The 26441-nt window shown below is 40.9% G+C and overlaps 1 protein-coding gene and 1 long non-coding RNA gene across 3 annotated transcripts in view; one reads left to right on the forward strand and one right to left on the reverse strand.

The window, feature by feature from the left end:
- Positions 1-22: 22 nt before the first annotated feature.
- Positions 23-26441, forward strand: part of LOC117555023 (GDNF family receptor alpha-1-like) — a gene marked incomplete at its 5' end in the record, with an annotated part of 46894 nt that continues 20475 nt past the window's right edge. The window contains 4 exon segments of the mRNA XM_034229677.1: positions 23-201; positions 5407-5579; positions 9445-9554; positions 11466-11600. Of these exon segments, the coding sequence (XP_034085568.1) occupies positions 23-201; positions 5407-5579; positions 9445-9554; positions 11466-11600 (597 nt within the window).
- On the reverse strand, positions 16462-16920 carry LOC117555024. 2 transcript variants are annotated; one of them, XR_004570349.1, is made up of 3 exons: positions 16873-16920; positions 16710-16786; positions 16462-16626 (listed from the first exon to the last, which is right to left on the reverse strand). It is a non-coding gene; the product is annotated as an uncharacterized LOC117555024 (long non-coding RNA). The 2 variants fall into 2 exon arrangements; XR_004570348.1 differs by lacking the exon at positions 16873-16920 and having other exon boundaries at positions 16710-16862.

Below are 26441 nucleotides of genomic sequence, written 5' to 3' on the forward strand. Positions count from 1 at the left end.
CTCCTCCTCTCCTCGTCTCCAGGTGAGCCAGCAGTGGCCAGAGAGAATAACTGTCTGAACGCGGCGAAGGCGTGCAACCTGAACGACACGTGTAAGAAGTACCGCTCGGCCTACATCAGCCCGTGCACCAGCAGGGTGTCGAGCGCCGAAGTCTGCAACAAGAGGAAGTGCCACAAGGCGCTGCGGCAGTTCTTTGATAAGGTACGTTTATCTGCTGGTTCCTTAGCCTTACACTGAAAGAGAGGAACAGCCTGAACAACATGTTAAAACCTGCTGTAAGGCTCAGAGAGGGCAAAAGTACATCCTTTACTCAAGTAGAAGTACAGATACTCGCGTTTAAAAATACTCTGGTGAAAGTAGAAGTACTGACTAAACTTCTTTACTGAAGTGAAAGTAAAGAGGCTTTGAAATGTACTTCAGTAAAAAGTACCCATAACTAGCAGCTGCTTTAAAGAGTACCTGACCTCCCTTTATATTAATAGAACAATAATGTCATTGTTAGCTAATGAATGTTTCCATGCTGAACAACGGCAACATGACAACGTTTCCATTGGTCCCTCTTCTTTAGAGAAGACCAGGAAATGATGGATACACGGATCGTGTTCAAATCAATAGGCACGCAATGACTCTAAAGAATAATGATCACGCATCAAACACACATTCAGACTAAAGGAACCAGCTGTTTGGAAAATGAGAGAAGTAGAAAGTACAGGTATTTGGGTTCAACATGTAAGAAGTAGAAAGTACAGGTATTTGGGTTCAACATGTAAGAAGTAGAAAGTACAGGTATTTGAGTTCAACATGTAAGAAGTAGAAAGTACAGGTATTTGAGTTCAACATGTGAGAAGTAGAAAGTACAGGTATTTGTGTTCAACATGTAAGAAGTAGAAAGTACAGGTATTAGAGTTCAACATGTAAGAAGTAGAAAGTACAGGTATTTGTGTTCAACATGTAAGAAGTAGAAAGTTCAGGTATTTGGGTTCAACATGAAAGAAGTAGAAAGTACAGGTATTTGTGTTCAACATGTAAGAAGTAGAAAGTTCAGGTATTTGGGTTCAACATGAAAGAAGTAGAAAGTACAGGTATTTGTGTTCAACATGTAAGAAGTAGAAAGTACAGGTATTTGAGTTCAACATGTAAGAAGTAGAAAGTACAGGTATTTGAGTTCAACATGTAAGAAGTAGAAAGTTCAGGTATTTGGGTTCAACATGTAAGAAGTAGAAAGTACAGGTATTTGAGTTCAACATGTGAGAAGTAGAAAGTACAGGTATTTGTGTTCAACATGTGAGAAGTAGAAAGTACAGGTATTTGAGTTCAACATGTGAGAAGTAGAAAGTACAGGTATTTGAGTTCAACATGTGAGAAGTAGAAAGTACAGGTATTTGAGTTCAACATGTAAGAAGTAGAAAGTACAGGTATTTGGGTTCAACATGTAAGAAGTAGAAAGTACAGGTATTTGAGTTCAACATGTGAGAAGTAGAAAGTACAGGTATTTGAGTTCAACATGTAAGAAGTAGAAAGTACAGGTATTTGAGTTCAACATGTAAGAAGTAGAAAGTACAGGTATTTGAGTTCAACATGTGAGAAGTAGAAAGTACAGGTATTTGAGTTCAACATGTAAGAAGTAGAAAGTACAGGTATTTGAGTTCAACATGTAAGAAGTAGAAAGTTCAGGTATTTGGGTTTCAACATGTAAGAAGTAGAAAGTACAGGTATTTGAGTTCAACATGTGAGAAGTAGAAAGTACAGGTATTTGTGTTCAACATGTGAGAAGTAGAAAGTACAGGTATTTGAGTTCAACATGTGAGAAGTAGAAAGTACAGGTATTTGAGTTCAACATGTGAGAAGTAGAAAGTACAGGTATTTGAGTTCAACATGTAAGAAGTAGAAAGTACAGGTATTTGTGTTCAACATGTAAGAAGTAGAAAGTACAGGTATTTGGGTTCAACATGTAAGAAGTAGAAAGTACAGGTATTTGAGTTCAACATGTGAGAAGTAGAAAGTACAGGTATTTGTGTTCAACATGTAAGAAGTAGAAAGTACAGGTATTTGGGTTCAACATGTAAGAAGTAGAAAGTACAGGTATTTGAGTTCAACATGTGAGAAGTAGAAAGTACAGGTATTTGAGTTCAACATGTAAGAAGTAGAAAGTACAGGTATTTGGGTTCAACATGTAAGAAGTAGAAAGTTCAGGTATTTGGGTTCAACATGTAAGAAGTAGAAAGTACAGGTATTTGTGTTCAACATGTAAGAAGTAGAAAGTTCAGGTATTTGGGTTCAACATGTAAGAAGTAGAAAGTACAGGTATTTGAGTTCAACATGTAAGAAGTAGAAAGTACAGGTATTTGGGTTCAACATGTAAGAAGTAGAAAGTACAGGTATTTGAGTTCAACATGTGAGAAGTAGAAAGTTCAGGTATTTGGGTTCAACATGTAAGAAGTAGAAAGTACAGGTATTTGGGTTCAACATGTAAGAAGTAGAAAGTACAGGTATTTGGGTTCAACATGTAAGAAGTAGAAAGTTCAGGTATTTGTGTTCAACATGTAGAAGTAGAAAGTACAGGTATTTGAGTTCAACATGTGAGAAGTAGAAAGTACAGGTATTTGAGTTCAACATGTAAGAAGTAGAAAGTACAGGTATTTGAGTTCAACATGTGAGAAGTAGAAAGTACAGGTATTTGAGTTCAACATGTAAGAAGTAGAAAGTACAGGTATTTGAGTTCAACATGTGAGAAGTAGAAAGTACAGGTATTTGAGTTCAACATGTAAGAAGTAGAAAGTTCAGGTATTTGTGTTCAACATGTAAGAAGTAGAAAGTACAGGTATTTGAGTTCAACATGTAAGAAGTAGAAAGTACAGGTATTTGAGTTCAACATGTGAGAAGTAGAAAGTACAGGTATTTGAGTTCAACATGTAAGAAGTAGAAAGTACAGGTATTTGAGTTCAACATGTGAGAAGTAGAAGTACAGGTATTTGAGTTCAACATGTAAGAAGTAGAAAGTACAGGTATTTGAGTTCAACATGTGAGAAGTAGAAAGTACAGGTATTTGAGTTCAACATGTAAGAAGTAGAAAGTACAGGTATTTGTGTTCAACATGTAAGAAGTAGAAAGTACAGGTATTTGAGTTCAACATGTGAGAAGTAGAAAGTACAGGTATTTGAGTTCAACATGTAAGAAGTAGAAAGTACAGGTATTTGGGTTCAACATGTAAGAAGTAGAAAGAACAGGTATTTGAGTTCAACATGTAAGAAGTAGAAAGTACAGGTATTTGAGTTCAACATGAGAGAAGTAGAAAGTACAGGTATTTGAGTTCAACATGTGAGAAGTAGAAAGTACAGGTATTTGAGTTCAACATGTAAGAAGTAGAGAGTACAGGTATTTGTGTTCAACATGTAAGAAGTAGAAAGTACAGGTATTTGTGTTCAACATGTAAGAAGTAGAAAGTACAGGTATTTGTGTTCAACATGTAAGAAGTCAAAGTAAAAAGTCGTATTTGTACTCCATTACTTCCCACCTCTGAAGTGTGAACACAGAGAGACTTAAACTCCTTTTGTAACCAGCTCCAGGTTCTTGCAGATTCATTTCCTCTGTTGCCATCAGGGCGTAGATATGCTCTGCCTGCTCTTAAAACACATCGCTTTTCAAAATCATTCATCCCCTCTGAACTCAAACCTTTAAATTCTAGAAAGGTTTTTTAACTTGATTATTCATCTACTTGTTTATTGTGATGCTCTGAACTATTTATGGTGTAAATTGGAATGATCCACATCCAGTATGTTCCTACCTGTGTTCATGACATAAGCTGCTCACAACCAATTGCCCCTTGCAGGAATAATAAAGTTGTTGATTGATCGATTGTTTGATTGAAGCCACTTCTGACTCAATCAAAACTCTGAAAAGCCCACATGCTGCTGGAGGTTTTCCAAGCGACTGATATCTGATAAAAGCCGAATGCACACCAGCTTCAAAAGGAATAGTAATTCTGAAGTCAGACGGGTTGTCAAAAAGCACGATAAATAATCATGCCGGGTCTTTTTGTTCAGACTTTGCTTTTCCAGCGCCGAGCTTTGACATCGATTCAGTCATCAAACACAAAAGCTGTTTTCGCCGTCAGTGGCATATTGTGTGAAGAAAAATATTGTAATTACAACCCAGCTCCCATCACGTCCCTTTGGAATAACTTAACTGGGATTGCTTCAACATGAATAAGTGGAAAGCTCAGAGATGGCATGACAGCGTTCGTCTCGTTGTGATTGTGTGTTCTTTCATCACTGCAGACAACTTTGTGTAAACAGCCTATAGTTTCTGGGATACAACTATGATGACATTCTTCTATTGTAGCCCCTAATGTGTTACTACACTATTAACAGGGTTGGAAGAAGTAATCAGATACTCTACTTCAGCACAAGTACAAATACTACAGTCTTAAAATACTCTATTGGAACATCTTCCAGTCCTCTCTGAGTTTTACATTTCCGTTTTGATTCAGTCAGAATTCATAGAAAAAAGTCAGAATTCCAAGATTTTTCGGCAAAGAAATCTGTTTTCTTTTTCTCATAATTCACTTTTGGTCAGATCTTAAAGAAAAAGCACGTCACACTAATCCTCTTATGTACAGCATTAGCCACTGTTTGTTTTCAACCAAAAAAAACACAACTTTATTGACAGAATATCCAAAGAAAAAGGTTTAAAAAATGTAAATAAAACTAGAAGTGGACTCATAGAGAACAGACCTGCAGTCCGTGTGTGTGTTTCTGCTCGTCATCATTAATATGATTTGTATATTCCCCTCCCCCCATGGGTTTTAGTAATATTTGTGTTTAGGGAAAGCAGCCAGCACATCCTAACAGTTCAGATAGAGAGTGATTTCCAAACCAAAATGATAATTAATTCAGATGAAGAGTCAAAAGTCAGAGTGGTGTTGAAAGAGAAAGTCATTCATTCATTTAAACACACACTTTCTTTAACTTTATCAGCACCATGTCACTATTATTTATGTATATGTACAATTTTAGCAAGTTTTTATATTGTCCTGTTCCTGTAAGCCAGTACAACGTTTTAATAGTACACTCTGTGTCTTGTTGAAATGACAATAAAGTATGTCTAAGTCTAAGTTCTGTCTATTTCACGTTAATGAGAAACACGGTGGTGTCTGATAGGACGAGATCTGAATACCTGGATATAATAAAAATAGTCTGTTTGCTGAACTCCAGCGGGTAAAGGGGACCAACAACGTTGTGTCCGGCTTTTGATTTGGATCCAGAATGTAATGGTTCTTCCTTGGCCGATGCTCCACCCTTCCTCTAAGAATATACAGCAGGAAGTTACTCAACAGGAAAGAGAAGGACGTTCTTGCTCTCCACTTCTACAGTTCTCCAGTTAATGTGTGACTCTTGTGTCCCTCAGGTTCCTCCGAAGCACAGTTATGGGATGCTGTACTGCTCGTGTCCGGTGAGCGACCAGTCGGCCTGCTCTGAGCGCCGGCGGCAGACCATCGTGCCCGTCTGCTCCTACGAAGAGAAGCAGAAACCAAACTGTCTGGAGCTGCAGGCGTCCTGCAAGACCAACTACATCTGCAGGTAGGAAACACTGAGGGTAGTTTTGCAGACAATACAGACGAGGGAGCTCGAAAGTGCTAAAATGAGTCAGCATTTTAGCACTTTCGAGCTCCCTCGTCTGGTAAATCAATGTTTGTTTGTATCTGTTTTTGGTTGTTAGCCTGAAATAAGGTCTGTGGTTAACACAAGCTGAAGATACTTTGTTCTACGACATAAAATACGTCAGTAAATACCCCTCTGGTGATTTTAAAAACAGAGGTTGCCAACAAGTGTCTAAATGAGACGACTAAACGTCATCCTGGCCAACATTAGCCACCTTTAGCTTAGCGGTGGTGACGTGAAGTCATGTGACCGTGCTGTAGTTCCTTTATAGCCCAACATTAGCCACCTTTAGCTTAGCGGTGGTGACGTGAAGTCATGTGACCGTGATGTAGTTCCTTTATAGCCCAACATTAGCCGCCTTTAGCTTAGCAGTGGTGACGTGAAGTCATGTGACCGTGACAAACCAAATGTTAGAGGCTAGTTAACACACACACAGGCTGCATCTACACGGAGACGAAACGGAGAACAAACCGAATTCGATATCAAAAAAGTATTTCGTCCACACGGTATCGGCTCAAGAAACGTGTCCGTCCACACGAGACCGCTCGACCCGCTGGAGACGCTGTAGTACATATGCCGGGCCTATAAGTGGCGCTGTACTTCCGCCACAAAATACACCAAAAGCAGCGAATAAGACCCCCCGAGCATGGTTGCCATGGTTGCCTGGTTCCCCTTCTGTTTGTTCTCCGCGGTGGATTCAGCGGTGACACGGGGGTGAGCAGCAGAGGTGGGGAGAGGCAGGGCTCTGGCTGTTTCGGCGGCCTCTGTTTCTCTTTTTCTCCCTCCCGAGGCGAGCGTGTGCTCCTGCTGTAAAAGGCAGCTGCCACTAACTCTGAGCCTGGCTCCCGAACAGGACGTTCTCCCCGGTAGTCCACCAGCAGATGAAGAACACCCACCTCTCCGCCTCTTCCAAGGGACGAGGGAACCGTGCGGTGGGGTCTGCTGGAGGCTCCTGCCGGGTGCACTGTCCTGCAAGATACCGGGACCTGGCTCGAAACACTCGGAACACTGTTGTTGTTGTTGTTGGCGAAACACATCAGCAATGACGCGGGGGTGAGCAGGAGAGGCGGGGCTATGGCGTATAAGGCGTACACACGGAGCATTACGTCCGCAGACCTACCCACCTTGGGACCCGTTACCCTTTGAGGGCTCCGTTTTCCCCGGTTCCGTTACGGCCTCGTGTGAACGAACCGTCCATACGATAGAGAAGGTCACTAGTTACTGTACCAGTGCTGGACTATGGTGATCTGATCTATATGAATGCACCTACCCATTGCCTGGAAAAGTTAGATGCCGCCTATCACAGTGCCCTGAGATGTGTTACTAACAGTAAAGCACTTACTCATCACTGCACCCTGTATGCCAAGGCAGGTCTGCCTTCACTAACTGTACGGAGGCTCAGTCATTGGTACATGTTCATTTACAAAGCCATGTTGAGTACACTACCTTTTTATATCTGCTCTCTGATCTCTCGACTAATTGAAAGTACTTATTGCCTGAGATCTCATGATGTTGTTTTATTAAATGTGCCAAGTGCTAGGACTGTCTTAGGGAAGAAAGCTTTTAGTTGTGCAGCTCCACTAACATGGAACAATCTGCAAACATATTTAAAACTGAGCACTTTGGTTCCCCTGCATCATTTTAAAACTCAGCTGGCTGACATGCTATTTGATACTCATGGTACCTGTCTCTGTAAATAGAGTTTGTAAACTGTACCCTGCACATTATGTTGTTTGTCATCCTAATTGTTGTTCTGTTGTTTTTATGTTACATGTGTAACTAATGTCCTGCAGGTCACCTTGAAAAAGAGATCGTTTGATCTCAAGGGGCTTCACCTGGTTAAATAAAGGCTACAAACAAACAAGAGAACTGTTGCGGATACAACCCGTTTCGTGTCCGTGTGGACGGGGCCTTAAACACATGCAAAGAAACATCCATCCATCTTCTCCCGCTTATCCGTGGTCGGGTCGCGGGGGTATCAGTTCCAGCAGAGAGCCCCAAACTTTCTTTTCCCTGGCGACATCAACCAGCTCTGACTGGGGGGTCCCAAGGCGCTCCCAGGCCAGAGAAGAGATATAATCCCTCCACCTGGTCCTAGGTCTACCCCTCGGTCTCTTCCCAGCTGGACGTGCCTGGAACACCTCCCTAGGGAGGCGCCCAGGTGGCATCCTAACTAGGTGCCCGAAGCACCTCAACTAGCTCCTTTCGACGCGAAGGAGGAGCGGCTCAACTCCGAGTCCCTCCCTGATGACCGAACTTCTCACCTTATCCCTAAGGGAGACGCCAGCCACCCTGCGGAGAAAACCCATCTCGGCCGCTTGTATCCGCGATCTCGTTCTTTCGGTCATGACCCATCCTTCATGACCATAGGTGAGGGTAGGAAGGAAAATGGCCCGGTAGACAGAGAGCTTTGCCTTCTGGCTCAGCTCCCTTTTCGTTACAACGGTGCGGTAAAGCGACTGCAGTACCGCTCCCGCTGCTCCGATTCTCCGGCCCGTCTCACGCTCCATTGTTCCCTCACTTGCAAATAAACAGAATGAGCAATTCAGTGTTAGACATTTAACATCACCTTCATTTGATGGTGTGTGTGTGTGTGTGTGTGTGTGTGTGTGTGTGTGTGTGTGTGTGTGTGTGTGTGTGTGTGTGTGTGTGTGTGTGTGTGTGTGTGTGTGTGTGTGTGTGTGTGTGTGTGTGTGTGTGTGTGTGTGTGTGTGTGTGTGTGTGTGTGTCCTGTGGCTCTCTGGGATTAAATGGAAGCATTAGGCATCATAAATGAGCTCCATTTGCTGCGTGGCCTCAGGTCTCTCTCTCTCTCTCTACTCACCGTGAGGTTGGTCTGCTCCGAGACTTTCTATCTCCGTCTTGTTTCTCTGTCTCTCCGTCAGACAGACGCTCGGGGCTGAACCACAGGTTTCGCTGCACCACAGCTTCCTCCCAGTCCATTTGTCAGTCAGCACAGAGAGATTAGAGCCGTGCATTTCCAGCAGCAGCTCCCTCACCATATGTCAGGTGGAGTGTAGCGCTGCTGTTGACAACTCTCACTACACACTGCAGCAGATTGCTGAGATTAGATACACTGTGAGGTTTTCAAAGGTTTTAATGTCATATGCAAATAAGCTACAGTGTAGAAATGGCAATAAAATTCTTCTGACCTGAGCTCCTCCAACAATGCAACATATATAATACATTACAACAATTAAAAATAGTGCAAGAAGTCTATATCAATATGATATGAATGTGAGTGTGTTGGTGCAATGCTTCCCTGTCACTGTCTCCTTCAGATAAACACAGAAAAGCTGCTCTCCTCCAAAAACCGTGTTCTTGAAAAGTGTTTGGGGAGTTTTTTAAACACTGCTGGAGTCGTTCGGAGCTGGTCCTTGTAACACATGTATTGTCGTGGCTTCAAACTCTTTACCTGGTGGGTAAAAGCGACGTGCTAATCATGCTAAACACAGCGCCAGCAGAGCAGCATGGCGAGCTATAATGCCCCATAGATCGATACTAAAATAGTTTATCAACTGATAAGATGATCGAGCCACACTGTAAGGAAGATTTCAGGATGGCTTTTACTTTTGTTAAACATAATGAAGACTAACCCTCACACAAATCACTGTTTTCTGACAACGTGAGCGAACTATCGTGTCCGTTTCCAGCTTGATTCAACAATAACTAAAGCACTGTGTTCCTGTAGCATACACAATGTCTCCAGGAAATGCATGTAAGTCAATGTAATGTCCCCTGAAGTGATGTATACATGGTATGTGTGTGTGTGTGTGTGTTTCAGGTCACGACTGGCTGATTTCTTCGTGAACTGTCAGCCGGAGCCTCGCTCTCTGTCCGGCTGTCTGAAAGAGAACTACGCCGACTGCCTGCTGTCCTACTCCGGTATAGTCGGTGAGTCGCTCCTATTGGTCAGATTTATCTCAGAATATTGACTCCAATATTGAGGATTATCGTTTTTTTGTGGGAAGGTCAAATATTGTCACTGAGTGGCGACCTCTGTAAGCAAGGAGCAGGGGCGGATTGGGACTACAAATCAGCCCGGGACTCTCGACCACCTCGGTACCGCAAGTAATTACCGCTAGTAAATTGTCGACGGCGGGGTGCGAGTGACTTATCCGACTGGCCCACATCGTCCGACCGGCCCACTTCAGTACCGGCCCATCGGGATTCGTCCCGAACGTCCCGGTGGCCAGTCCGCCCCTGGCAAGGAGACTCTCACAGTATCTGCTGCACTGCTGCTTTATAATATAACAAGCTCCATCACTTCATGATAAACCTGCAGCCTCTGAGATGTGCAGCGCCGTTTATTCCCCACTGTTTAGCTTCATTAGATCTGCTGAAAACCACAGCTGCTGCTGCTGCTGCTGTATAACCACCCCAAACTCTGCTTGGTTATTACTTCATATTCTGGTTTTTAACTAATAAGATTCACCAGGGTGCATCTCAGCCTCTGTCCGACTTGAAAAGGTTACTTTATACTCTGGACACAACCCTCGTTGCAATTAGAACATTAGGCATGTGGACAAGATTGGAATTGAGCACTTTCTCAGCATCTGTACGACCCCTTCATGTGAACTGAAAATATAGTTTTTCCTAGCATGTAGGAGCGCCTGAATCTGAACTCCTAATACTATAGAAGATATTTTCTATTGGCCAGTACTTACCAAACGTTTGCATTAGTGTTGTCGCCTCTCAATGTGAAACTTAAGGTTTCACATTAATGAAAAGATTAAATATAATCATCGTGCCGGGCCGTCAGCTGCCCTGGACTTACGGCCGTTCTGTGATTCTCCAGATCACAAGGATGGCCCATCCGTGTCTTGCATCATTCGGTGAACACACAGTAAATCATAACTTTTATACAAATTTGACCGAATCTCATAAATCTAAATCCTGGTTTAACCCCACTCTGTGACAATCACTGTCACATGATGTCCTTAACACGACTGCACCGTCAAGATACAATCAAGTCACTAAACGAGACCACACACACACACACACACACACACACACACACACACACACACACACACACACACACACACACACACACACACACACACACACACACACACACACACACACACACACACACACACACACACACACACACACACACAGCGCCAAGTCTTTCTGCATACTGCAAAACTGAAAGGCCTGTTTTTTGGAGGGCAGCCAGAACAAGAGAACAATCTATTGGTTGGAGAGAAATCACTGACTGAGGCGATTTACCTTCCCTCTCAGGCCAACTCTTCATCCTCTGCATTAAAGCCTCCTGCAGAGACTTCAGCACGTGGAGAGGGAGAACACAAGATTTCACTTCGTTATGGTTACATTCACCATTTAACCCAGAAGGAGGAGGATAACTGAGTCTAAAGGGGGTTTAAATATTCTTTATTTAGTTGAAATCCAGCAGCATATTGGTGTTGTTACAGACAGAGAGGTTTGACTTCAGAAATGTATGCTAACCGGATGCTAACTTGCATATGTTGGACAATTTGCACAATTAGAATACGTCGTGGTAATTAGCATATGCAATCAATAGCTACAAAATTGCTTGGACGATTTGAACATTTTCGTGTGGTTTTTTAGGTATATTGAGAATGTTGAATCACTTCCTGACATGTGTAGGATCAAAATAACAGTTTTGAGTCCCCTAAGACTTTAACATCGACCCAAAATGCATCAAAATCAGGAGTTCAAACTGTAAGGGTTATCTTGTGTATCCTCATTATCCTGTTACATGTAATCCATTGAATGCCTGACTGAATACCGATGACTGTCTTCCTGTTTCTGCTTCAGGTACCGTGATGACTCCCAACTACCTGCGCTCTGCTAAAATCAGCGTCTCTCCGTTCTGCGACTGCAACAACAGCGGAAACAACAAGGACGAGTGTGACAAGCTCACTGAGTTCTTCACGGAGAACACCTGCCTCCGTGAGTCCTCTCTTCTACTCTACTTCATCTCTTTTGAATTATCTCACTTTCTATTTCCATCCGTGGCTCCGCTGCTATTTTTATCCTCTGCTTTCTTTACTTGTCTCTCCTCCTCTCTCAACCAAATATATCCCATTTGAATTGCATTGTTATCCCTCTGCATTGTCACTGCACCACGGTGTGTGTGTGTGTGTGTGTGTGTGTGTGTGTGTGTGTGTGTGTGTGTGTGTGTGTGTGTGTGTGTGTGTGTGTGTGTGTGTGTGTGTGTGAACTCCAGATCTCTGACAGAAAGCAGCTTTATTCATACATCCGGCTTATACAACCACTTTAATGAACAACTGAAGATGAAAGAAGTACTCAGATGTTGTACTTAGTAAAAGTAGAAGTACTCAGATCTTGTACTTGAGTAAAGTAGAAGTACTCAGATGTTGTACTTGAGTAAAGTAGAAGTACTCAGATCTTGTACTTGAGTAAAAGTAGAAGTACTCAGATCTTGTACTTGAGTAAAAGTAGAAGTACTCAGATCTTGTACTTGAGTAAAAGTAGAAGTACTCAGATCTTGTACTTGAGTAAAGTAGAAGTACTCAGATCTTGTACTTGAGTAAAAGTAGAAGTACTCAGATCTTGTACTTGAGTAAAAGTAGAAGTACTCAGATCTTGTACTTGAGTAAAAGTAGAAGTACTCAGATCTTGTACTTGAGTAAAGTAGAAGTACTCAGATCTTGTACTTGAGTAAAAGTAGAAGTACTCAGATCTTGTACTTGAGTAAAAGTAGAAGTACTCAGATCTTGTACTTGAGTAAAAGTAGAAGTACTCAGATCTTGTTCTTGAGTAAAAGTAGAAGCACTCAGATCTTGTACTTGAGTAAAAGTAGAAGTACCAGAGTGTAGGAATACTCTGTTTCAGTAAAAGTCCTGTATTCAAAATGTTCCTCAAGTAAAAGTAGAAAAGTATTCTCATCAAAATATAGTGAAAGTAGCGACAGTAAAAGTAGTCGTTGTGCAGATTGGTCCATTTCAGAATAATATATATGATATGTTTTATAATGATTGATCATGAAAGTGTTCTCAAAGCTGGTGAAGGTGCAGCTAGTTTGAATGGCTTTGTATACTGCAGGGTAGCTGGTGGGTTTACTCCAGGTGGAACTAAAGTCTGATTCAACACGTGATTAGATTTCACATCATTCATCCAGATCTGTGAAGTAACTAAAGGGATTAAATACATGTAGTGGAGGAGAAGTACACCATGTACCTCTGAGATACTCATGTAAAGTACATTGAACTTGAGTAAATGTACTTAGTTACTTTACACCACTGTAACCAACCCACCTCTAACACACATTGTCTGTTTCTATCCCACACACACACACACACACACACACACACACACACACACACACACACACACACACACACACACACACACACACACACCACACACACACACACACACACACACACACACGCACACACACACACTAATTTCCAACTAAGACTAATAAAACATTGTTGTCTTTGTGTATTTTCTTTGTAATCAGAGCTAATTCGGCCCCTTTGCTCTGAGAGTCTTCCTCCTCACAGTTTAAGTGTAATGTGATTCTTCATTGATTCCTGTCAGAGGTCAGAGCTCAGGGTCACGCAGAATCTTTCGCTCAATGACACCTGAGCTGGATAAATGTTTGTAATCACGCTGGGTTAAACGATGGCTCCTGAAATCAAGTAGAGTACTTAATTGGATGGAAACAGACTCAGTAAAAGAGGGAAGCTCACATGGATTACTGTAATTATAGGTATATAAATCAATAAATAGTGTTTTTGCTATGATTGCATCTGGAATATCATGTACAAGTTGTGTCTCTACTTTAAAGAGTCCTCTCCTGCTGATGTTCAGGTGTATATCAGTATGTAGTGTCTCTACTTTAAAGAGTCCTCTCCTGCTGATGTTCAGGTGTATATCAGTATGTAGTGTCTCTACTTTAAAGAGTCCTCTCCTGCTGATGTTCAGGTGTATATCAGTATGTAGTGTCTCTACTTTAAAGAGTCCTCTCCTGCTGATGTTCAGGTGTATATCAGTATGTAGTGTCTCTACTTTAAAGAGTCCTCTCCTGCTGATGTTCAGGTGTATATCAGTATGTAGTGTCTCTACTTTAAAGAGTCCTCTCCTGCTGATGTTCAGGTGTATATTAGTATGTAGTGTCTCTACTTTAAAGAGTCCTCTCCTGCTGATGTTCAGGTGTATATCAGTATGTAGTGTCTCTACTTTAAATAGTCCTCTCCTGCTGATGTTCAGGTGTATATCAGTATGTAGTGTTTCTACTTTAAAGAGTCCTCTCCTGCTGATGTTCAGGTGTATATCAGTATGTAGTGTCTCTACTTTAAAGAGTCCTCTCCTGCTGATATTCAGGTGTATATCAGTATGTAGTGTCTCTACTTTAAAGAGTCCTCTCCTGCTGATGTTCAGGTGTATATCAGTATGTAGTGTCTCTACTTTAAATAGTCCTCTCCTGCTGATATTCAGGTGTATATCAGTATGTAGTGTCTCTACTTTAAAGAGTCCTCTCCTGCTGATGTTCAGGTGTATATCAGTATGTAGTGTCTCTACTTTAAAGAGTCCTCTCCTGCTGATGTTCAGGTGTATATTAGTATGTAGTGTCTCTACTTTAAAGAGTCCTCTCCTGCTGATGTTCAGGTGTATATCAGTATGTAGTGTCTCTACTTTAAAGAGTCCTCTCCTGATGATGTTCAGGTGTATATCAGTATGTAGTGTCTCTACTTTAAATAGTCCTCTCCTGCTGATGTTCAGGTGTATATTAGTATGTAGTGTCTCTACTTTAAAGAGTCCTCTCCTGCTGATGTTCAGGTGTATATCAGTATGTAGTGTCTCTACTTTAAAGAGTCCTCTCCTGATGATGTTCAGGTGTATATCAGTATGTAGTGTCTCTACTTTAAATAGTCCTCTCCTGCTGATGTTCAGGTGTATATTAGTATGTAGTGTCTCTACTTTAAAGAGTCCTCTCCTGCTGATGTTCAGGTGTATATCAGTATGTAGTGTCTCTACTTTAAAGAGTCCTCTCCTGCTGATGTTCAGGTGTATATCAGTATGTAGTGTTTCTACTTTAAAGAGTCCTCTCCTGCTGATGTTCAGGTGTATATCAGTATGTAGTGTCTCTACTTTAAAGAGTCCTCTCCTGCTGATGTTCAGGTGTATATCAGTATGTAATATCTCTACTTTAAAGAGTCCTCTCCTGCTGATGTTCAGGTGTATATCAGTATGTAGTGTCTCTACTTTAAAGAGTCCTCTCCTGCTTACTTAGCATGGGTCATGTAACGATCTATGAAATGTCCAAATTGGCCAATCAGAATTAAACTAAGACATTTAATAACTAACTGTTAGTGTGTGTCAAGCATCCTTCATATACTTGTGTAGTTGCACACATCTGTATCATGTTAGTGAATCAATTATATATTTGATTGTTGAAACAAAGATCAATCAGATGGTCGATATGTTGCTAAGTAGGTGTACTCTCTCGAAACATGGTGCATAGAGAACAATGAGCCACAGTGACGATAGAGAGAGAATCTGTTGGTGGTTCGGCTTCACAAAGGCAAAGTGGGCGGATTTCCCTTTGTCAGGTCTCTCTCTCTCTCTCTCTCTCTCTCTTCTCCTCTTCTATTATCTTTTTCTCGCCTCCCTTCCTCTTGTTTTCACCGCTCTGTTGTCTTTTTACAAGTCAGGGTTAACAAGGTTGGTCTGCCGCAGATAATAAGGGCTGCTTCAGTCAGTCAGAGTGTGTGTGTGTGTGTGTGTGTGTGTGTGTGTGTGTGTGTGTGTGTGTGTGTGTGTGTGTGTGTGCGTGCGTGAGCCTGTGGAGCTTTGTGTGTGTTTCTCAGATCTGTGTGTGTTCAAGTGTGATATGCAAGATCAGAAAGGGATCAATCAGCATCAGAATCTTTATTGTTTTCCATTTTCTAGGCTTTTTTCAATGCAGCATAAATTACAGAAAACGATTAGGGCCAAGACTTTTTAGACTTCTGAAGAAAAAAAAATGTAGTTCTGAAAAAACAGAATTCTTAAAAATGTCGAAATTCTGACAAACTATTTAAATTCTGTGATTAAAGTCAAAATTCAGAAAACATTTTGAATAGAATTGAAGACAGAATTCCATAATCATACAGAAGTCAAAATTCTGAAGAAAAAATTGAACTTTGGGGAAAACAAATCAGAATTATTTTTGATCAAATCAGAATTCTTAAAACTGTCAGAATTCTGAATTTATTCTAAGAATCCTGAACCAAAACAATTCACTCTTGGTCAGATCCTCTTCTGTAAGAAATAGAGTGCCACAGTGACACGTCCTAAAAGGCCCTTTCTCTGAATATCATTACCTCAGTTCTGTCTTCTCTCTCTCGCTCTCTTCCTGTTCTCTTTACTTGTTCTGCTGCTCGTGCTTCACTCACTTCTTCCTCTCCTTCTCTTCGTCTACATCTTCTCCTTTCATGCCCTCCGTCTCTCTGCTCTCATTCAGCTCGCTCAGCAGTAACAGGAACTGACAACTCTGGAGATCCTGAAACTCACACAGGGTCAGGACTAGAGAGAACCCAAAGAGAGGGAGACGGAGAGAGAGAATATGGAAAGCATTGTTCAGAAGAAGATTAAATATCTGGCTCTGGACTAGGAACATCTGAATAAATAGACATACACAGTTTGGAGCAGTGGCCGCAGAATAAATATATTAATTTAACAGTTTGGTTAAACCACTAAGTCCGACAACGCCACCCCGGGAATTTCACCCAGGGAAATGTGACAAGTTTTAAGTCACTAGGACACACAGGTTCGGTTACTCATGGAACAAGAGACGTGGTCCAATTATCAAAAATAGAACAGTTTATTTGTATACAATAGTAAAAATACAATTTATAAAAACAGTCACACAGGATCAGCAGTACGGGTGATGACCCTGCGCCAGAAACCCGTCTCTTTTCGGTGCAGCAAAACAGCAGCGGTTCTTTAAAGCCTTAGCTTGGCCCTAGATTAACAATAAACACACAAGTATAATATTAATGTTCAGGAAAGGTGTGGTGAATGGACTGAACAAATCGCCGTACATACCGATCAGGCAGAGAGGAGAGAGTTTCATGCTCTCTATGTTACGGCTACTTGACGGGCATCGCCAGGAAGACCCTCCGCTATACAAAACAAAACGTGACTACACGTAAGTATGATAGAGAATTGTGAAACTTTACCTGAAGCCAGCTATTCTCCTACAACATACCTACACCGGTGGCGGAAGCAAAACACGGCAAGAGCGGAAGTGGGTAGGTCTGGGCACCAGCGAACAAGAGGCCGCCAGCTAGAAGCCTCTGCCCCTTTATAGGGTGCCCCCTGGCGGTGATAGGCTAAAAAGAATAGGCCTTACAACACTATTTACTGCTCATCCTGCTACAATCTACTAACATTTAAAGATGTTTTACTTACTTATGTAAGGATTGTAATTTCCTGTGTTCAGTGAATGCAACAGAGGCAAGGCACCAGACCAACCAGAGAGTTGAATGGAAATAAACATCTGTCTTATTGGCTGAGAGGTACCTGTCCTGTGAGCTGTGACAATGTTTAAACTGTCAGTCGGACTCAGAGTTTTTGAAGATGGACATAAGAACATTTGTTCTTATAAAAGACGACAATTCTCAAGTGGTGGCTCACACAACAACCCCAGTGCCACCACTTGAGCCAGGTAAACAAGGTATGTCAATGTCAGTAAACTTCCAAGTTATGCAAACATGTAAGCAAAGCATAAATTACAGCTACGTTGACGTTACTTTGAATCGCGGGGTTAAGCTAAACCGTTAGCAAGTAGCTATAGCTAGCCAGAGATATTAAATAAACACTTTGTCATACAATCTAAATGTAATGTTGTTTAGCGTTACCTGGTGATTTCAAAGAAAGCTCTCTGGGAAAATGTTGACTTACTGTTCGACATGATGCTCGAAGCTACCTTACAGTACACAGTTGATCCTGAGTCCTGTCAGTTAAAGTGTTTCATAGTTAGCTAAGCATCAACCTAGCACTGAAATATATGGATGTTATGTGACACAGTATTTCTGAGAAAAAGTCAGCTGAAATGGTGGCATAGTTGCCACTGCTCTACGTGCCGACAGCATTAAATAATCATATTTGCAGCCGTAAATGTGGCTGTTTGACCACTGACGTTGCCATAACAACACCTGAATTGAAATGTGCAACCTCTTTTTGCGACAGATTTTTGCATGAAATTATAATTCTTCTGAATGACATTCCTATTGAGAGCTAGTTTCTGTGTGAACATTATGAGGTGGACAGCCAGAGAGAATAAATGAAAAACAGTTATGAAATACTTTATGACAAAACAAGAATACAGTTTAAAAGGGGAGTGATTTGTAAAATATCCATAAAGAAAAATCTGTTTCCAGTTCTGTTTCATCTGAGTGTTGAGAGATGTATCCATAGTTCTCTTCATTTTGCTCTCAAAGTGCGCCAGATTGATGCTTTCAACTTCAATATTTAAAAAAAAATCTTCCAGGGGGAGCATGCCCCCAGACCCCCTAGAGCAGGTGAGGACCCCTCTAGAGGATGTTAGGTCCACTGTGTTTACATGCTTGCTTACAATATGTGTGCTTATGCATCATAAGACAAAAGTTGGTTCCGTGTTGTGTGTAGTGAGAACGCGCTAGAGTGAGGGGGGCCCCCAAGCCAAAGCTCGCTTAGGGCCTCCAAAAGTCTAGGGCCGGCCCTGAAACACACATTCAAACTAAAGGAACCAGCCTGTTTGGGAAATGTAAGAAGTAGAAAGTACAGGTATTTGAGTTCAACATGTAAGAAGTAGAAAGTACAGGTATTTGAGTTCAACATGTAAGAAGTAGAAAGTACAGGTATTAGTGTTAACATGTAAGAAGTAGAAAGTACAGGTATTTGAATTCAACATGTAAGAAGTAGAAAGTACAGGTATTTGGGTTCAACATGTAAGAAGTAGAAAGAACAGATATTTGAGTTCAACATGTGAGAAGTAGAAAGTACAGGTATTTGGGTTCAACATGTAAGAAGTAGAAAGTACAGGTATTTGTGTTCAAAATGTAAGAAGTCAAGGTAAGAAGTCATCAGATAAATAAGTAAAGTACTGGTACCATAAAAATGTACTTAATTATAGTAACGAAGTATTTGTACTCCACTACTTCCCACCTCTGGTCACCACATTAATATTCTGCAGAAAAAACCCACTGCTGCTGAAATGTATTCATTCAAAGCCTTTCCAATGTGACGCCGCCCTATTTCCGGAGTACATATTGAATGCAAAGGTCACACCATCCGACATGATCATAATTCTAGTGTTACTGCAGAGCTGGTGCATGTAAAGTGAGATAAGGGAAATGTAGACATCTGTGAGGGAAAAACTCAGACTTCCTCCACAAATATCATCCGCTGCAGGAAGATGATATCATGTGCTGTGCATTGGTGAAGGTTAAATGCTTTAAACATGTCTAGTGTTGTCCTTTTGGAGGAGCAGTTGTCAGATTTGAAGAGAGTGGATATTTTTGGATATCAAGGACATTCAGTTTGGTCATGTTTGAGGTTAAATTCATGCTTTTAGAATACAAAACATAACATTTATGAATTGTTGTTACCAGGTGATTCTCAGATAACATGGTTTTGGGCCTGAAACGTCTAAATTGGACTCCTTTGATTACTTCTGGAAATTAGTGACATCACAACAAGCTTATTTTGGCTAGCGCTCCAACACATTGTACGTGGTTAAGGGGCGGGACATCTCTAAGCAGTTGACCAATCACAACAGAGCCGGCCAGCTAACCAATCAGAGCAGACTGGGCTCTGGTTTCAGACAGAGGGTGAAAAGAGGAGCTGCAGTACAGACAGTATGAGAAAAATAAAGAGCTTTTTGAACATTAAAGCATGGAGACATGTAGAGACACTACATACTGATATACACCTGAACATCAGCAGGAGAGGACTCTTTAAAGTAGAGACACTACATACTGATATACACCTGAACATCAGCAGGAGAGGACTCTTTAAAGTAGAGACACTACATACTGATATACACCTGAACATCAGCAGGAGAGGACTCTTTAAAGTAGAGACACTACATACTGATATACACCTGAACATCAGCAGGAGAGGACTCTTTAAAGTAGAGACACTACACACTGATATACACCTGAACATCAACAGGAGAGGACTCTTTAAAGTAGAGACACTACATACTGATATACACCTGAACATCAACAGGAGAGGACTCTTTAAAGTAGAGACGCTACATACTGATATACACCTGAACATCAACAGGAGAGGACTCTTTAAAGTAGAGACACTACATACTGATATACACCTGAACATCAACAGGAGAGGACTCTTTAAAGTAGAGACACTACATACTGATATACACCTGAACATCAGCAGGAGAGGACTCTTTAAAGTAGAGACGCTACATACTGATATACACCTGAACATCAACAGGAGAGGACTCTTTAAAGTAGAGACACTACATACTGATATACACCTGAACATCAACAGGAGAGGACTCTTTAAAGTAGAGACGCTACATACTGATAAACACCTGAACATCAGCAGGAGAGGACTCTTTAAAGTAGAGACACTACATACTGATATACATCTGAACATCAGCAGGAGAGGACTCTTTAAAGTAGAGACACTACATACTGATATACACCTGAACATCAACAGGAGAGGACTCTTTAAAGTAGAGACGCTACATACTGATATACACCTGAACATCAGCAGGAGAGGACTCTTTAAAGTAGAGACACTACATACTGATATACATCTGAACATCAGCAGGAGAGGACTCTTTAAAGTAGAGACACTACATACTGATATACACCCCTGAACATCAGCAGGAGAGGACTCTTTAAAGTAGAGGACACTACATACTGATATACACCTGAACATCAGCAGGAGAGGACTCTTTAAAGTAGAGACACTACATACTGATACACACCTGAACATCAGCAGGAGAGGACTCTTTAAAGTAGAGACACTCATACTGATATACACCTGAACATCAGCAGGAGAGGACTCTTTAAAGTAGAGACACTACATACTGATATACACCTGAACATCAGCAGGAGAGGACTCTTTAAAGTAGAGACACTACATACTGATAAACACCTGAACATCATCAGGAGAGGACTCTTTAAAGTAGAGACACTACATACTGATATACACCTGAACATCAGCAGGAGAGAACTCTTTAAAGTAGAGACACTACATACTGATATACACCTGAACATCAGCAGGAGAGGACTCTTTAAAGTAGAGACACTACATACTGATAAACACCTGAACATCAGCAGGAGAGGACTCTTAAAGTAGAGACACTACATACTGATATACACCTGAACATCAGCAGGAGAGAACTCTTTAAAGTAGAGACACTACATACTGATATACACCTGAACATCAGCAGGAGAGGACTCTTTAAAGTAGAGACACTACATACTGATATACACCTGAACATCAGCAGGAGAGGACTCTTTAAAGTAGAGACACTACATACTGATATACACCTGAACATCAGCAGGAGAGGACTCTTTAAAGTAGAGACACTACATACTGATATACAATTCAATTCAATTCAAAACCTTTATTTATCAGGTAAAATCCCATTGAGATCAATGATCTCTTTTTCAAGGGAGACCTGCAGCAGTAGGTTCCACAAGAAGACATAAAAACATAAACAACAGAACAACAAAAGGACATCATACAGCAAAATGTACAGGGATTACAATTTACATATTTAATCACAAGTACAGGTACCAACAGCATCTGATTGAGTAGCATCCAACTGAGCTTTAAAAACATGTAGTGGTACTAGCTTGGTAATTTTCCATTCTTTTTGCAGACTGTTCCATGTTAGTGGAGCTGCACATCTAAAAGCTTTCTTCCCTAAGACAGTCCTAGCACTTGGCACATTTAATAAAACTACAGCATGCGATCTCAGGCAATAAGTACTTTCAATTGGCAGAGAGATCAGGGAGCAGATATAAGATGGTAGTTTATCCAACATGGCTTTGTAAATGAAAAAGTAGCAGTGACTGAGCCTCCGTACAGTAAGTGATGGCATAACCGCCTTGGTATACAGGGTACAGTGATGCGTAAGTGCTTTACAATTTGTCAAAAATCTCAGTGCACTGTGATACGCAGCATCTATCTTGCTCAGGTAATTGGCAGGTGCATTCATATACAACAAATCACCATAGTCCAGCACAGGTAAAAAGGTCACAGAGCCTTTTCCTGGCCTCAAGCGAGAAACAGGACTTATTTCTGTAAAAGAAACCTAGTCTAACCCTCAGCTTTTTAAGCAGGTTATTGACATGAAGTTCAAAAGTGAGACAGTCATCAAGCCAGATACCCAAGTATTTGTAACAGGTAACCACTTCAAGTTGTATTCCTTGCGTAGTTACAATATCCAAAGCAGACTCTGGTGTATTTTTAGCCTGAACATCAGCAGGAGAGGACTCTTTAAAGTAGAGACACTACATACTGATATACATCTGAACATCAGCAGGAGAGGACTCTTTAAAGTAGAGACACTACATACTGATATACACCTGAACATCTGCAGGAGAGGACTCTTTAAAGTAGAGACACTACATACTGATATACACCTGAACATCTGCAGGAGAGGACTCTTTAAAGTAGAGACACTACATACTGATATACACCTGAACATCAGCAGGAGAGGACTCTTTAAAGTAGAGACACTACATACTGATATACACCTGAACATCAGCAGGAGAGGACTCTTTAAAGTAGAGACACTACATACTGATATACACCTGAACATCAGCAGGAGAGGACTCTTTAAAGTAGAGACACTACATACTGATATACACCTGAACATCAGCAGGAGAGGACTCTTTAAAGTAGAGACACTACATACTAATATACACCTGAACATCAGCAGGAGAGGACTCTTTAAAGTAGAGACACTACATACTGATATACACCTGAACATCAGCAGGAGAGGACTCTTTAAAGTAGAGACACTACATACTGATATACACCTGAACATCAGCAGGAGAGGACTCTTTAAAGTAGAGACACTACATACTGATATACACCTGAACATCAGCAGGAGAGGACTCTTTAAAGTAGAGACACTACATACTGATATACACCTGAACATCATCAGGAGAGGACTCTTTAAAGTAGAGACACTACATACTGATATACACCTGAACATCAGCAGGAGAGGACTCTTTAAAGTAGAGATACTACATACTGATATACACCTGAACATCAGCAGGAGAGGACTCTTTAAAGTAGAGACACTACATACTGATATACACCTGAACATCAGCAGGAGAGGACTCTTTAAAGTAGAGACACTACATACTGATATACACCTGAACACCAGCAGGAGAGGACTCTTTAAAGTAGAGACAATACATACTGATATACACCTGAACATCAGCAGGAGAGGACTCTTTAAAGTAGAGACACTACATACTGATATACACCTGAACATCAGAGGAGAGGACTCTTTAAAGTAGAGACACTACATACTGATATACACCTGAACATCAGCAGGAGAGGACTCTTTAAAGTAGAGACACTACATACTGATATACATCTGAACATCAGCAGGAGAGGACTCTTTAAAGTAGAGACACTACATACTGATATAAAACCTGAACATCATCAGGAGAGGACTCTTTAAAGTAGAGACACTACATACTGATATACACCTGAACATCAGCAGGAGAGGACTCTTTAAAGTAGAGATACTACATACTGATATACACCTGAACATCAGCAGGAGAGGACTCTTTAAAGTAGAGACACTACATACTGATATACACCTGAACATCAGCAGGAGAGGACTCTTTAAAGTAGAGACACTACATACTGATATACACCTGAAACACCAGCAGGAGAGGACTCTTTAAAGTAGAGACAATACATACTGATATACACCTGAACATCAGCAGGAGAGGACTCTTTAAAGTAGAGACACTACATACTGATATACACCTGAACATCAGCAGGAGAGGACTCTTTAAAGTAGAGACACTACATACTGATATACACCTGAACATCAGCAGGAGAGGACTCTTTAAAGTAGAGACACTACATACTGATATACATCTGAACATCAGCAGGAGAGGACTCTTTAAAGTAGAGACACTACATACTGATATACACCTGAACATCATCAGGAGAGGACTCTTTAAAGTAGATACATACATACTGATATACACCTGAATACCAGCAGGAGAGGACTCTTTAAAGTAGAGATACTACATACTGATATACACCTGAACATCAGCAGGAGAGGACTCTTTAAAGTAGAGACACTACATACTGATATACACCCTGAACATCAGCAGGAGAGGACTCTTTAAAGTAGAGACACTACATACTGATATACATCTGAACATCAGCAGGAGAGGACTCTTTAAAGTAGAGACACTACATACTGATATACACCTGAACATCAGCAGGAGAGGACTCTTTAAAGTAGAGACACTACATACTGATATACACCTGAACATCAGCAGGAGAGGACTCTTTAAAGTAGAGACACTACATACTGATATACACCTGAACACCAGCAGGAGAGGACTCTTTAAAGTAGAGACGCTACATACTGATATACACCTGAACATCAACAGGAGAGGACTCTTTAAAGTAGAGACACTACATACTGATATACACCTGAACATCAACAGGAGAGGACTCTTTAAAGTAGAGACACTACATACTGATATACACCTGAACATCAGCAGGAGAGGACTCTTTAAAGTAGAGACGCTACATACTGATATACACCTGAACATCAACAGGAGAGGACTCTTTAAAGTAGAGACACTACATACTGATATACACCTGAACATCAACAGGAGAGGACTCTTTAAAGTAGAGACGCTACATACTGATAAACACCTGAACATCAGCAGGAGAGGACTCTTTAAAGTAGAGACACTACATACTGATATACACCTGAACATCAACAGGAGAGGACTCTTTAAAGTAGAGACACTACACACTGATATACACCTGAACATCAGCAGGAGAGGACTCTTTAAAGTAGAGACACTACATACTGATATACATCTGAACATCAGCAGGAGAGGACTCTTTAAAGTAGAGACACTACATACTGATATACACCTGAACATCAACAGGAGAGGACTCTTTAAAGTAGAGACGCTACATACTGATATACACCTGAACATCAGCAGGAGAGGACTCTTTAAAGTAGAGACACTACATACTGATATACATCTGAACATCAGCAGGAGAGGACTCTTTAAAGTAGAGACACTACATACTGATATACACCTGAACATCAGCAGGAGAGGGACTCTTTAAAGTAGAGACACTACATACTGATATACACCTGAACATCAGCAGGAGAGGACTCTTTAAAGTAGAGACACTACATACTGATACACACCTGAACATCAGCAGGAGAGGACTCTTTAAAGTAGAGACACTACATACTGATATACACCTGAACATCAGCAGGAGAGGACTCTTTAAAGTAGAGACACTACATACTGATATACACCTGAACATCAGCAGGAGAGGACTCTTTAAAGTAGAGGACACTACATACTGATAAACACCTGAACATCATCAGGAGAGGACTCTTTAAAGTAGAGACACTACATACTGATATACACCTGAACATCAGCAGGAGAGAACTCTTTAAAGTAGAGACACTACATACTGATAAACACCTGAACATCAGCAGGAGAGGACTCTTTAAAGTAGAGACACTACATACTGATATACACCTGAACATCAGCAGGAGAGAACTCTTTAAAGTAGAGACACTACATACTGATATACACCTGAACATCAGCAGGAGAGGACTCTTTAAAGTAGAGACACTACATACTGATATACACCTGAACATCAGCAGGAGAGGACTCTTTAAAGTAGAGACACTACATACTGATATACACCTGAACATCAGCAGGAGAGGACTCTTTAAAGTAGAGACACTACATACTGATATACACCTGAACATCAGCAGGAGAGGACTCTTTAAAGTAGAGACACTACATACTGATATACATCTGAACATCAGCAGGAGAGGACTCTTTAAAGTAGAGACACTACATACTGATATACACCTGAACATCATCAGGAGAGGACTCTTTAAAGTAAAGAGTTAAAATACTTCATATGGCATATAAATTAATGTGAAGTATACATGTTTTAAAAGAGAATTTCCCATTCTTATAAAAGTGCTTAAATGTTTGAAACCGCGATTTATGTTAAATAAAGACGTATTTCACTTTAAATACGAACACTTCTAAAAACCTGTCGTCCTGCGGGTAATTATGTTGGATTTTTAGATGATTTTACATGTTTCTGTAACTTTAAAAGCTGACTTAACTTGAGAATAACGAAGACAAAACTGAAGCAGGTCTGACATCCTGAGTTTGAGACGCCGACGGTTTTTCGCACTCGGTCACTGAGAGACTTTAATTAGACCTGAGGAGACAGAAAGAGCCCATTAACACTTCCAATATGCTCATCATCCTCCTGCTGCCTCGGCACAAAGCTACTACTTACAGGACACACACACACACACACACACACAGGCAAAAATTAAATATGCACATGCACACTCATGAGCAGAGGCTATCAGGGCTGCAGGATATTGACTAAAAATTACTTATTTTATGCTGATTATTGCATCCAAAATAACAATGCTAGCACATGTCGTCAGCTTTTTGAAATATACTTTATTTTACAAGGAAATATAAAAATAGGGATTGTTATTCTGATGGAAATTAAATATTTGTTAACTCA

This window comes from Gymnodraco acuticeps, unplaced genomic scaffold (assembly GCF_902827175.1).
Source record: "Gymnodraco acuticeps unplaced genomic scaffold, fGymAcu1.1, whole genome shotgun sequence".
In the NCBI taxonomy this organism is placed as follows: domain Eukaryota; kingdom Metazoa; phylum Chordata; class Actinopteri; order Perciformes; family Bathydraconidae; genus Gymnodraco; species Gymnodraco acuticeps.